This window comes from Oncorhynchus masou, chromosome 8, assembly GCF_036934945.1.
Source record: "Oncorhynchus masou masou isolate Uvic2021 chromosome 8, UVic_Omas_1.1, whole genome shotgun sequence".
NCBI lineage: Eukaryota > Metazoa > Chordata > Actinopteri > Salmoniformes > Salmonidae > Oncorhynchus > Oncorhynchus masou.
The window spans coordinates 19,037,112-19,052,076 of record NC_088219.1 but is presented as its reverse complement, the minus strand read 5'-3'; the positions used below and the strand labels follow the sequence as shown (position 1 = coordinate 19,052,076).

The following is a 14,965-nucleotide window of genomic DNA, read 5'->3' as shown; positions in this document are numbered from 1 at the left end:
TCCCATGTTTCATGAGCTAAAATAAAAATCCCAGAAATGTTCCATATGCACAAAAAGCTTATTTCTCCCAACTTTTGTGCCCAAATTCGTTTACATCCCTGTTAGTGAGAATTTCTCGTTTTCAAAGATAATCCATCCACCTGACAAGAAGCTGATTAAACAGCATGATCATTACACAAATGCACCTTGTGCTGGGGACAATACAATGCCACAGATGTCTCAAGTTGAGGGATCATGCAATTTGGAGGGTGCTGAGGAGCAATGTGCCCTCTAAGCTGCATGTGTGCGCGGGCACGCAGGACTGCCGCGTATCTCAGTACTCCCAGTATCTCGTGTAGCACCACGGCCTACCCAGTATCTCGTGTAGCACCACGGCCTACCCAGTATCTCGTGTAGCACCACGGTATCCGTGGAGCACCACCTACCCAGTATCGTCCCAGTATCTCGTGGAGCACCACGGCCTACCCAGTATCTCGTGTAGCACCACGGCCTACCCAGTATCTCGTGGAGCACCACGGCCTACCCAGTATCTCGTGGAGCACCACCCAGTATCCGTGGAGCACCACCCAGTATCTCGTGGAGCACCACGGCCTACCCAGTATCTCGTGGAGCACCACGGCCTACCCAGTATCTCGTCGTACCCAGTATCTCGTGGAGCACCCACGTATCCTAGCACCACGGCCCAGTATCTCGTGTAGCACCACGGCCTACCCAGTATCTCGTGGAGCACCACGGCCTACCCAGTATCTCGTGGAGCACCACGGCCTACCCAGTATCTCGTGGAGCACCACGGCACCCTGGAGCACCACGGCCCCAGTATCTCGTGGGAGCACCAGTACGGCCACGGCCCACCCAGTATCTCGTGGAGCACCACGGCCCACCCAGTATCTCGTGGAGCACCACGGCCCACCCAGTATCTCGTGGAGCACCACGGCCCACCCAGTATCTCGTGGAGCTACCCAGTATCTCGTGGAGCACCACGGCCCACCCAGTAGCACCACGGCCAGTATCTCGTGGAGCACCAGTACCCAGTATCTCGTGGAGCACCACGGCCTACCCAGTATCTCGTGGAGCACCACGGCCTACCCAGTATCTCGTGGAGCACCACGGCCTACCCAGTATCTCGTGGAGCACCACGGCCTACCCAGTATCTCGTGGAGCACCACGGCCTACCCAGTATCTCGTGTAGCACCACGGCCTACCCAGTATCTCGTGTAGCACCACGGCCTACCCAGTATCCGTAAAGGACCCGACTTGGAGTTGAATATATCAGTAGCATATTTTTTTTTATCAGTGTTCTTTCATCTTTTTCCACAGATCTTCTTGCTGGCCTGTCCGCCATGTAAAACAGCCATGGTCCTCTTTAGGTGAGTACCTCCATTTTACACACTCTCACTGCCATGAAATCCCAACCCCACCTCAACAAGCCACCACCCTCATACGTATCCAACCACCCTCACCCCAAGTACCCACCCATTCTATCCTCCTGACCACACCATGTATTAAGGTGTCATGCTGAGTTAGCTATGTGAGAACGCAGACTAGCCAGTGACTGGAGTTTCCCAGGCATTACTTCAACTGACTGTCAAAGCTCTTCTTAAAATAGACCATCACCCTGTCAACACCTCAGTGCTCATCTTACTGAGTCCCAACACAGTAGGACACTGAACTTAACCAGGAACTGCATGTACAATATGTGAAGCTGAGGGGAATTCTGAGGGTTTACCACAATCTGTTGAATTGGTTCTCTTCCTTGTGAAGTTGCTCTAGCTGGTTGCATGCATTAGGCTACACTCGAGAGATGAGGAGGGAGATCCAATGAGACTGACTGGACACTGGCTTCATGGTTCCACATATCTGTTAATGCCCATTTTTAATTTGTAAACAATAAATATTGATAAATTACTAGCTCAAAAACATAATATGCTAAAATTACAAGTTAGTGGGGGATGGTAATTTCAGAACCAAGGTGGGGTGGACAAAAAACAGGCAACACTGCCCCCCCTCTAATCTGACAGTGGGGTGGTAGATGCCTAGTCTCCCCTATGGCTCAGCTCAGGTGCCTACGTAGTACATGCACAAACATTAATTACACACACACACAGGTTTTACTATCCTTGTGGGGACCAAAACATTTATTCCCCTTCAAAAGCCTATTTTCCCTAACCCTAAAATAGCCTTTTTCCTTATGGGGTCTGACAAAATGTCCCCACTTGTCTGAATTTTCCTTGTTTTACTAACCTTTTTAGGACTTTTGCACTGCCACGGAAGTGAAAAGAACATTGTGGTTTTAGAATGTCACAAGCAACAGTTGACTATGCTGTTGATGTATGACTACCGTGCACATTTCACCACACCAGAGCATGACATTTCAAACCAATGCCATGCAAATTTAGTTCCATCAACTGGCGGTCAGGCTGCGGTTCCTTCTCAGGACATTTCATAATCACAGCCGAGGTGTGTAATATTGCCAACATCCCATAAGAGTTTTTGTTAGTACAGTAATTCAAAAACAAGTGGACTATCATTATTGAAGCTCATTTTGGAAAAAGCTGCTATAGTACAACACAGCTTCAGAAACAATGGACATGTGGGGCACAACAAGACTGAAGTCAAACAGTGTAGTCTGTATACTTGGGAGTCCCTCTTTTTCCCCAATTTTTTTTTTGTTGCCCTTTTTTCTTCCCAATTTCTTGGTATTCAATTGGTAGTTACAGTCTTGTCTCATTGCTGTAACTCCCGTACGGACTCGGGAGAGGCGAAGGTCAAGAGCCGTGCGTCCCCCTGAAACATAACATAAGCCGCACTGATTCTTGACACAATTCCCACTTAACCAGGAAGCCAGCCGCACCAATGTGTCGGAGGAAACGTACACCTGGCGAACGTGTCAGCATGCAAATGTGGGCATATAAATGTGCCCATTTGGGGATCTGATAGTGTTTCTGATTGGCTTAATGCACCACCACTAATGAGCTGTGGAGCTTCTCAAAGTAATGTTTTCTTCACCTCAAACAGCAAGCTGTTTTTACATCCTTTGAGAATGACAATAGTTCCTCAATGTATTTGAAAAATCTTTCCAGCTTTCTCCCTTTCCATAACCACTCAGCGTGAAAATGAAAAATATCATGCTCTGATCCAGTGGAAACATCATAAAATATGCCTTCCTGATTACTTCTTATCCCTTGCGCAAATAGCCTACAGCTGTGTCTGTCCCGAGCTCACTGGTGCAGGAAACTCTGAGGGCCCAAAATATATTATACAATTTTGCAAATTTGATAGCACACTTCGGGCTGGACCAAAGTTAATAGTTGATACAATGTTCCAATGTGATTCCTAGGATATTTATTTTTATCAGGATATTTTCTACCTGTAGGCAGCAATGTTTTTATTTGTTGGCTTTATAGGCAATTTTTTTACATAGTTTGCAATGGCAATTGAAGTTACTTTTTAAGTTTGTATTATTTTGATTTTAGATTTGGACAGTATTTTGATTAACAGACCAATTATTTTGAGATAGACTTTATTATAAATTAAATTAAACTGTTCCACAAAAATGTGCATATGATAACCATAACTGGCATGCAGATCAGTAGAATTAGTCAAATAAATTGGCATTCCACATGAGGAGTCGGCAACCTATTACTGGCAACTTCAGGAGAGTAATGGCAGTCTGCGAATGCCAGTAGGAGCAGGAGGACGCTCGTCAAGTTAATTTTTTCCCCCCTTCTAGTTATCTTGATCTCTGGCTTCCTTTTTGAGTCATTGTCTTGTTTCATCGAACATTGCGCTTAATTAAAGCTCTGTGTGTGTGTGTGTGTGTGTGTGTGTGTGTGTGTGTGTGTGTGTGTGTGTGTGTGTGTGTGTATAGCGCAAAAAAATAAAGGGAACACTTAAACAACACAATGTAACTCCAAGTCAATCACACTTCTGTGAAATCAAACTGTCCACTTCGGAAGCAACACTGATTGACAATAAATTTCACATGCTGTTGTGCAAATGGAATAGACAACAGGTGGAAATTATAGGCAATTAGCAAGACACCCCCAATAAAGGAGTGGTTCTGCAGGTGGCAACCACAGACCACTTCTCAGTTCCTATGCTTCCTGGCTGATGTTTTGGTCACTTTTGAATGCTGGCGGTGCTTTCACTCTAGTGGTAGCATGAGACGGAGTCTACAACCCACACAAGTGGCTCAGGTAGTGCAGTTCATCCAGGATGGCACATCAATGCGAGCTGTGGCAAGAAGGTTTGCTGTGTCTGTCAGCGTAGTATCCAGAGCATGGAGGCGCTACCAGGAGGCAGGCCAGTACATCAGGAGACATGGAGGAGGCCGTAGTAGGGCAACAACCCAGCAGCAGGACCGCTACCTCCGCCTTTGTGCAAGGAGGATCAGGAGGAGCACTGCCAAAGCCCTGCAAAATGACCTGCAGCAGGCCACAAATGTGCATGTGTCTCCTCAAACGGTTAGAAACAAACTCCATGAGGGTGGTATGAGGGCCCGACATCCACAGGTGGGGGTTGTGCTTACAGCCCAACACCGTGCAGGACATTTGGCATTTGCCAGGGAACACCAAGATTGGCAAATTCGCCACTGGCGCCCTGTGCTCTCCACAGATGAAAGCAGGTTCACACTGAGCATGTGACAGACGTGACAGAGTCTGGAAACGCCGTGGAGAACGTTCTGCTGCCTGCAACATCCTCCGGCATGACCAGTTTGGCGGTGGGTCAGTCGTGGTGTGGGGTGGCATTTCTTTGGGGGGCCGCACAGCCCTCCATGTGCTCGCCAGAGGTAGCCTGACTGCCATTAGGTACCGAGATGAATTCCTCAGACCCCTTGTGAGACCATATGCTGGTGCGGTTGGCCCTGGGTTCCTCCTAATGCAAGACAATGCTAGACCTCATGTGGGTGGAGTGTGTCAGCAGTTCCTGCAAGAGGAAGGCATTGATGCTATGGACTGGCCCGCCCGTTCCCCAGACCTGAATCCAATTGAGCACATCTGGGACATCATGTCTCGCTCCATCCACCAACGCCACGTTGCACCACAGATTGTCCAGGAGTTGGCGGATGCTTTAGTCCAGGTCTGGGAGGAGATCCCTCAGGAGACCATCCGCCACCTCATCAGGAGCATGCCCAGGCGTGGTAGGGAGTTCATACTGGCACGTGGAGGCCACACACACTACTGAGCCTAATTTTGACTTAATTTAAGGACATTACATCAAAGTTGGATCAGCCTGTAGTGTGGTTTTCCACTTTAATTTTGAGTGTGACTCCAAATCCAGACCTCCATGGGTTGATAAATTTGATTTCCATTGATAATTTTTGTGTGATTTTGTTGTCAGCACATTCAACTATGTAAAGAAAAAAGTATTTAATAAGAATTTCATTCATTCAGATCCAGGATGTGTTATTTTAGTGTTCCCTTTATTTTTGGAGCTGTGTGTGTGTGTATAAATATATAACTGCCTATTCATAACATTTGAATAGATTTTCTGACCAACGCATGCTACATTTGCGTCGGGTTTGCGGTCCACGAATCGATGCACTTGGATCTTAAACATTTGATTCGTGGACCGATGCGTATTGGTGAATCGTTCCATCCCTAAAGGATCCCCATAGAGAAAAGAGCAGAGCCATTAGTTGTAGATAACAAACATCACTCAAAGTCATTGAGACTCCAACTAGGATCTGTATCACAGCACCAATCACTCCCAAATTGCAGACATGCCTGTCAGCCTCTAATTATGTGGGTAGGGTCTTATAGCAGAGGGAGGAACCCTAAGGTAGGGGTCAGTACAGAACACCTGGGCCCTGTTCTCTGTCCTCTACTTAATCAGGAGGGTTGGAGCTGGACCACAGCCATGCTGGCCTCCAAACCCTCCCTGTTCCAATCAGGACCTTGCCTTGTCCTTCTGCCATGCAGTCATAGGAGAATTGAAATGTAGATGAACTAGTCTGCATAGAAACAAAATGACTGAAAAGGATATGAAGACTAATCTGGGTTCCCTGAGGGAAGGAAATGAGATGTAATGCAAAAGCTACAGGATTATGTCACATGGGCCATGCTGAAGATGATCAACAACCAGATGTTGGTTATACTACAAAATTAGGATATATACACCAGTATATAAGATACACAAACAATGAATCTACCTAAATTCAAATCTGCGGATGCCCAAGTTCATTGAATTAAACCACCGGTCCAAGTGTAGCACGTTTCCATACTAGCCTAGCACTTTGACAGGTGCTGGTTGGTATCATATGGTATATGATGCATTTGGCTTTCAGAATCTTAAGCAAACGCTTATTTGGTTTTGTTGATTTTGCCGTTAAGTGTGTGACGTGTACTCTCTGTCTGCAGGCTTCAGGTCCATATGCTGAACGGTGCCCTACTGGCCCTTGTCTTCCCTGTGGTCAACACTAGGCTGGTAAGAAACCATCACCTATCTGTTAAATTCACTGTATTAGCGAGCACTGCAGTCACTCACAATTAGACTTCCACTCTTTCATAGTTTCAAAGAGCATATTTCATTATGCATATCAAATACACATTTTGGCCTAGTATGTGAAGCACAGAAAAACACATCTTGCATTGCTTATGGTTAAAAAGTATTTTTCAAATAAATACAACTTTATCAGGAAGCTGAAATACCATGTTTGTTTGAAAAATACAGTATCAGGACATAGAAAAACCTCAAGGTTGCATCTCCTAGCCTTGTGGGAAAGCAACATAACTGTCCTTTGTGCAGAAGATGAACACAGCGATGACGTCCAACTGTTCTCAGGGACTTGATGAGATGTTTTTCTGTAAGCAAATGTAACCGTCTCTAGTTGACAATGGCAGATGTGTAATGCATCTCGGAAAATATCAACTTCTCTCAATCCAATGTAACCATGGTGACGTGGTCACAGAATAGGATCGGGAGAAGATACTCTTTTTCTGAGCCTTCCGCACTCAGTAATTGAATGTGAAACAGCAAAAGCAGAGCCCTACAGTAGCTGTGCTTGGCTGCTGCTGACAGAATAACTGTGAAGCTGCCCTTTCACAACCCCCACTTGCTCTTTTTCTCTCTGTCCTTAGGCTGTTCTTTTTACTGCATTTCCCTTTTCCTCAAGAGTAGCTCTGCTCCCTGCTCTTGAATCATGTCTCTCTTGCTACTAATCACATCTCAGCCATGGAAACCAAGCCCAAATTCAATTAGGCCTATTCGGCCCTTTCCACATTTCATTACCACCTTCCCAAACATTCATCCATCAATGACACAAAAGCACTTCAGTTTCTCTTGTTCAAAAAAGAACAATACTCAATTCAATGCTGAGTCTGGCCCAGCCCCTGAAATGACTCTGACAACATTGTATGTGAGGATTCTTTTGGCTTCCTCTAGACTTCTACCTTATTGGTTTTGTTCCAATCCCCCTACATACCTCTGGGAAGTAGAGGTGTTGTGATCACAACCTGTAGGTCTGATGATCTGATGTGAAAGTGCACTTTTACTGTATTCTATGGGTCAACAACTCCGCTTTTGAATGCCACAGGTCAGATGGTTATAAGAGTTCAGTCTCTTGGTTCCATCCCATGTGGGGCATGTTCTCTAGGCTATAGACTTTCTCTGTTTGTGTCAAGTCATTGTGTCTCATACACATGCAACAGACATCCATTCATGTGTCAATGGCACCTGCTCGTGGGCAGTGTGGAATATCATGTTTCAGGACGTACCTGGGGCTGTTCAGGAAAGTGAACATTACATAAGTTTCAGATAGAATGTACCTCAACTACTACAGTACAGCACACTGTGTAAATGTGGTACTTGCACTGACCCTGTATATACACTGAACAAAAATATAAACGCAACATCCAACAATTTCTAAGATTTTACTGAGTTACACTTCATATAAGGAAATCGGTCAATTGAAATAAATTCATTAGGCCCTAGTCTGGATTTCACATGACTGGGATACAGATGTTGGTCACAGATACCTAAAAAGTAGGGGCGTGGGTAAAAAAAAAAAGTCTATCACCATTTGTCTCATGCAGCACGACACATCTCTTTCGCATAGAGTTGATCAGGCTGTTGATTGTGGCCGGTGGAATATTGCCCAACTCCTCTTCAATGGCTGTGCAAAGTTGCTGGATATTGGCGGGAACTGGAACACGCTGTCGTACGTATCAATCCAGAGTAGAGGTCGACCGATTTAATTAGGGCAAATTTCAAGTTTTCATAACAATTGGAAATCGTTATTTTTGGGCGTCGATTTGCCGATTTTAAAAATAATAATAATAATTTACATTTTTTGTCATTGTTTTTATACTTTTATTTAACTAGGCAAGTCAGTTAAGAACACGTTCTTATTTTCAATGACGGCCTAGGAACAGTGGGTTAACTGCCTTATTCAGGGGCAGAACAACAGATTTTCACCTTGTCAACTCGGGGGATCCAATCTTGCAACCTTACAGTTAACAAGTCCAACGCAATAACGACCTGCCTCTCTCTCGTTGCACTCCACAAGGAGACTGCCTGTTACGTGAATGCAGTAAGCCAAGGTAAGTTGCTAGCTTGCATTAAACTTATCTTATAAAAAACAATCAATCATAATCACTTGTTAACTACACATGGTTGATGATATTACTAGATATCTAGCGTGTCCTGCGTTGCATATAATCTGACTAAGCATACAAGCTTACAAGTATCTGACTGAGCGTTGATAGGCAGAAGCAGGCACGTAAACATTCATTCAAACAGCACTTTTGTGCGTTTTGCCAGCAGCTCTTCGTTGTGCGTCAAGCATTGCGCTGTTTATGACTTCAAGCCTATCAACTCCCGAGATGAGGCTGGTGTAACCGAAGTGAAATGGCTAGCTAGTTAGCGCGCGCTAATAGTGTTTCAAACGTCACTTGCTCTGAGCCTTCTAGTAGTTGTTCCCCTTGCTCTGCATGGGTAACGCTGCTTCGATGGTGGCTGTTGTCGTTGTGTAGCTGGTTCGAGCCCAGGGAGGAGCGAGGAGAGGGACGGAAGCTATGCTGTTACACTGGCAATACTAAAGTGCCTATAAGAACATCCAATAGTCAAAGGTTAATGAAATACAAATGGTATAGAGGGAAATAGTCCTATAATTCCTATAATAACTACAACCTAAAACTTCTTACCTGGGAATATTGAAGACTCATGTTAAAAGGAACAACCAGCTTTCATATGTTCTCATGTTAGGCCGTCATTGAAAATAAGAATTTGTTCTTAACTGACTTGCCTAGTTAAATAAAGGTTAAAAAATAAAAAAAATGTTCTGAGCAAGGAACTTAAACATTAGCTTTCTTACATAGCACATATTGCACTTTTACTTTCTTCTCCAACACTTTGTTTTTGCTTTATTTTAACCAAATTGAACATGTTTCATTATTTACTTGAGGCTAAATTGATTTTATTGATGTATTATATTAAGTTAAAATAAGTGTTCATTCAGTATTGTTGTAATTGTCATTATTACAAATAAAAAAAAATATATTTTTTTTTTAAACGGCCGATTAATCGGTATCGGCCTTTTTGGTCCTCCAGTAATCGGTATCGGCGTTGAAAAATCATAAATCGGTTGACCTGTAATCCAGAGCATCGCAAACATGCTCAATGGGTGACATGTCTGGTGAGTTTGCAGGGCATTGAAGAACAGACATTTTCAGCTTCCAGGAATTGTTTACAGATCCTTGCGACATGGGGCTGTGCATTATCATGCTGAAACATGAGGTGATTGCAGCAGATAAATGGCACAACAATGGGCCTCAGGCTCTCGTCACAGTATCTCTGTGCATTCAAAATGCAATTGTGTTTGTTGTCTGTAGCTTATGCCTGCCCATACCATAACCCCACTGCCACCATGGGGCACTCTGTTCACAACGTTGACATCTGCAAACCGCTTGCCAACACGATGCCGTACACGCTGTCTGCTATCTGCATGGTACAGTTGAAACTGGGATTCATCCGTGAAGATCACACTTCTCCAGCATACCAGTTGCCATCTAAGGTGAGCATTTGCCCACTGAAGTTGGTTATGACGCCGAACTGCAGTCAGGTCAATACACGGGTGAGGAAGCATGCAGATGAGTTTCCCTGAGACGGTTTTTGACAGTTTGCAAAGAAATTATTTGATTGTGCAAACCCACAGTTTCATCAGCTGTCTGGGTGAATGATCTGATGATTCCGCAGGTGAAGAAGCCGGATGTGGTGGTCCAGGGCTGGAGTTGCATACATGTGGTCTGCGGTCATGAGGCCGTTTGGACATACTGCCATATTCTTTAAAATGACGTTGGAGGAGGCTTATGGTATTGAAATGAACATTCAATTATCTGGCAAATGCTCTAATGGACATTACTGCATTCAAATGCCAATTGCACGCTCCCTCAACTTGAGACATCTGTGGCGTTGTGTGACAACTGCATATTTTAGTGGCCTTTTGTATGATAGATCCTTGCCAGGATTTAACCAAAGGGAGGTGTCAGTGGAGCATAGAGATTAATTTCACACATCTCAAATTCCCAGTACTTTTATTGTTTGAACAGTCTATCAATTCCTTTATCATAGAGAGGGAAGATGAACCATGTCTTGTCCTTGATGCTGGCGCAAACCTGGGGGGGGTTACACTCGCATTAACATCTGCTAACCATGTGTGACAAATACAATTTGATTTGATTTGGTGTGTAGGGACGGGCGTGCTCTGTCCTGGGGAGGAGCCACATGTCCAGCTGGAGTATGTCTTGTAAAGCTATATTCCAAACTCAGTCCTGGTGACCTGAAGGGGTGCACGTTTTGGTTTTTGCCCTAACACTACACAGCTGAACCAAAACGTGTACCCCTTGAGGTCACCAGGACTGAGTTTGGTAAATCTGAGCTACATGGTGAGGGGGAGGAGGGTTCACACATACACTGCGTCATCAAAGTGATCTGTGATCACACTGATCTGTGCTTTGTAATGCTATTGCTATTTCTCAACGGTCACATGGTCACCAGAGATCATATGGCTGTGTTAGTGTGTTGATCATTTTTAAGATGTTTTCATTTTATACATTTAGATAGGCCTATTGGGTGTGTTTTAAAACTTGTCATTTCTGTATGTGAGGCCTGTTATAGTGAGTGTTGCTAAAACATTTCTCACTGTAATTACAAGATCACTGTTATCTTCCTGTGTTTTATATCCAACTATCTGCTCTCTGTCCAGAACACACATCAAGCACTTTTTCAATTTCATATCTCAATAGCAAGGAAAGCACATTTATACTTCATTCCAAACTATTTTCTAAATAGTTGTCAACCATGTTGTGTGCTTTGTTCATCTCCTGGTTTCAATGATATTTCTAGAGACAATATCTCTCTCTTCATCACTCAATACCTAGGTTTACCTCCACTGTATTCACATCCTACCATGCCTTTGTCTGTACATTATACCTTGATGCTATTTTATCGCCCCCAGAAACCTCCTTTTACTCTCTGTTCCAGACGTTCTTGACGACCAATTCTTATTGCTTTTAGCCGCACCCTTATTCTACTCCTCCTCTGTTCCTCTGGCGATGTAGAGGTGAGTCCAGGCCCTGCAGTGCCTAGCTCCACTCCTATTCCCCAGGCGCTCTCTTTTGACGACTTCTGTAACCGTAATAGCCTTGGTTTCATGCATGTTAACATTAGAAGCCTCCTCCCTAAGTTTGTTATATTCACTGCTTTAGCACACTCTGCCAACCCGGATGTTCTAGCTGTGTCTGAATCCTGGCTTAGGAAGACCACCAAAAATTATGAAATTTTAATTCCAAACTACAACATTTTCAGACAAGATAGAATTGCCAAAGGGGGAGGTGTTGCAATCTACTGCAAAGATAGCCTGCAGAGTTCTGTCCTACTATCCAGGTCTGTACCCAAACAATTTGAACTTCTACTTTTAAAAATCCACCTCTCTAAAAACAAGTCTCTCACCGTTGCCGCCTGCTATAGACCACCCTCTGCCCCCAGCTGTGCTCTGGACACCATATGTGAACTGATTGCCCCCCCATCTATCTTCAGAGCTCGTGCTACTAGGCGACCTAAACTGGAACATGCTTAACACCCCAGCCATCCTACAATCTAAACTTGATGCCCTCAATCTCACACAAATTATCAATGAACCTACCAGGTACCTCCCCAAAGCCAAGGCTAGCTTTTTCAAGCAGAAATGTGCTTCCTGCAACACTAACTCAAAGTTCTGGGACACTGTAAAGTCTATGGAGAATAAGAACACCTCCTCCCAGCTGCCCACTGCACTGAAGATAGGAAACACTGTCACCACTGATGAATCCACCATAATTGAGAATTTCAATAAGCATTTTTCTACGGCTGGCCATGCTTTCCACCTGGCTACTCCTACCCCGGTCAACAGCACTGCACCCCCCACAGCAACTCGCCCAAGCCTTCCCCATTTCTCCTTCTCCCAAATCCGTTCAGCTGATGTTCTGAAAGAGCTGCAAAATCTGGACCCCCTACAAATCAGCCGGGCTAGACAATCTGGACCCTTTCTTTCTAAAATTATCTGCCGAAATTGTTGCCACCCCTATTACTAGCTTGTTTAACCTCTCTTTCGTGTCGTCTGAGATCCCCAAAGATTGGAAAGCAGCTGCGGTCATCCCCCTCTTCAAAGGGGGGGACACTCTTGACCCAAACTGCTACAGACCTATATCTATCCTACCATGCCTTTCTAAGGTCTTCGAAAGCCAAGTCAACAAACAGATTACCGACCATTTCGAATCTCACCATACCTTCTCTGCTATGCAATCTGGTTTCAGAGCTGGTCATGGGTGCACCTCAGCCACTCTCAAGGTCCTGAACGATATCTTAACCGCCATCGATAAGAAACATTACTGTGCAGCTGTGTTCAATGATCTGGCCAAGGCTTTCGACTCTGTCAATCACCACATCCTCATCGGCAGACTCGACAGCCTTGGTTTCTCAAATGATTGCCTCGCCTGGTTCACCAACTACTTCTCTGATAGAGTTCAGTGTGTCAAATCGGAGGGTCTGCTGTCCGGACCTCTGGCAGTCTCTATGGGGGTGCCACAGGGTTCAATTCTTGGACCGACTCTCTTCTCTGTATCCATCAATGAGGTCGCTCTTGCTGCTGGTGAGTCTCTGATCCACCTCTACGCAGACGACACCATTCTGTATACTTCTGGCCCTTCTTTGGACACTGTGTTAACAACCCTCCAGGCAAACTTCAATGCCATACAACTCTCCTTCCGTGGCCTCTAATTGCTCTTAAATACAAGTAAAACTAAATGCATGCTCTTCAACCGATCGCTACCTGCACCTACCCGCCTGTCCAACATCACTACTCTGGACGGCTCTGACTTAGAATACGTGGACAACTACAAATACTTAGGTGTCTGGTTAGACTGTAAATTCTCCTTCCAGACCCATATCAAACATCTCCAATCCAAAGTTAAATCTAGAATTGGCTTCCTATTTCGCAACAAAGCATCCGTCACTCATGCTGCCAAACATACCCTTGTAAAACTGACCATCCTACCAATCCTCGACTTTGGCGATGTCATTTACAAAATAGCCTCCAATACCCTACTCAACAAATTGGATGCAGTCTATCAAAGTGCAATCAGTTTTGTCACCAAAGCCCCATATACCACCCATCATTGCGACCTGTACGCTCTCGTTGGCTGGCCCTCGCTTCATATTCGTCGCCAAACCCACTGGCTCCATGTCATCTACAAGACCCTGCTAGGTAAAGTCCCCTCTTATCTCAGCTCGCTGGTCACCATAGCATCTCCCACCTGTAGCACGTGCTCCAGCAGGTATATCTCTCTGGTCACCCCCAAAACCAATTCTTTCTTTGGCCGCCTGCTGCCAATGACTGGAACGAACTACAAAAATCTCTGAAACTGGAAACACTTATCTCCCTCACTAGCTTTAAGCACCAACTGTCAGAGCAGCTCACAGATTACTGCACCTGTACATAGCCCACCTATAATTTAGCCCAAACAACTACCTCTTTCCCTACTGTATTTTATTTATTTATTTTTGCTCATTTGCACCCCATTACTTTTATTTCTACTTTGCACATTCTTCCATTGCAAATCTACCATTCCAGTGTTTTACTTGCTGTATTGTATTTACTTTGCCACCATGGCCTTTTTTTTGCCTTTACCTCCCTTATCTCACCTCATTTGATCACATCGTATATAGACTTGTTTATACTGTATTGTTGACTGTATGTTTGTTTTACTCCATGTGTAACTCTGTGTCGTTGTATGTGTCGAACTGCTTTGCTTTATCTTGGCCAGGTTGCAATTGTAAATGAGAACTCGTTCTCAACTTGCCTACCTGGTTAAATAAAGGTGAAATAAAAATAAATAAATAAAAATGGTGGTAAATATCCAAACCAAACAAGACATTTATTTTAATTTTAGTCCCGTTCACAATACCTGAATGGAATTAGTTTATTTCCTGAAGATTGTTTATCTATGCTGTCCGGTTTGGACAGATGGTCATTCTGATGAGCAGTAAGGATATGGAATAGGTTTTGTTCATACAGAAGATTTGTCTCTCTTAAAAAGTGGATGCATCCTTTGAATGTCTCAAGTCAAGTTTTCCAGCCATTTGTGTCAACTGTATTGAATGTTGAACAGCAATAAAGACAAATGCTACTTGCATAACTATGGCCTCATTAGGTGGCGTTGCCCTTCGGTATGGTTGAGTCCCCTTGACTTGCTCTGGGCCTATGACCACCAATTCCTACCTCTTTTACTGCTGCCTGGCAGTCGAGAGACAGGCAGTCAGGGTTTATTGTGTTGTTGGCTGAGTAACAGCAGCAACATGTGACAGGACACTCTCAGGAACCCCTGACAAAACAGTGAGGAAAATTGTATTGTATTTGAGAAATTGTATTTACTATCAGCAAAGTCCGTGGTCACGAAAGGCAAGGGTGTATGCTACAGCACAGACACGG

The 14,965-nt window shown here is 44.4% G+C and overlaps 1 protein-coding gene across 5 annotated transcripts in view; it reads left to right on the top strand.

The window, feature by feature from the left end:
• Window positions 1-14,965, top strand: part of LOC135544325 (transmembrane protein 164-like) — a 40,805-nt gene that overhangs the window by 18,430 nt on the left and 7,410 nt on the right. For all 5 annotated transcript variants that reach the window (XM_064971848.1, XM_064971846.1, XM_064971844.1 and 2 more), the window contains exons 2-3: window positions 1,318-1,367; window positions 6,360-6,426. In XM_064971848.1, coding sequence (XP_064827920.1) covers window positions 1,354-1,367; window positions 6,360-6,426 — 81 coding nt within the window. In that variant the 5' untranslated portion in view covers window positions 1,318-1,353. The remainder of the gene's footprint in view (window positions 1-1,317; window positions 1,368-6,359; window positions 6,427-14,965) is intronic.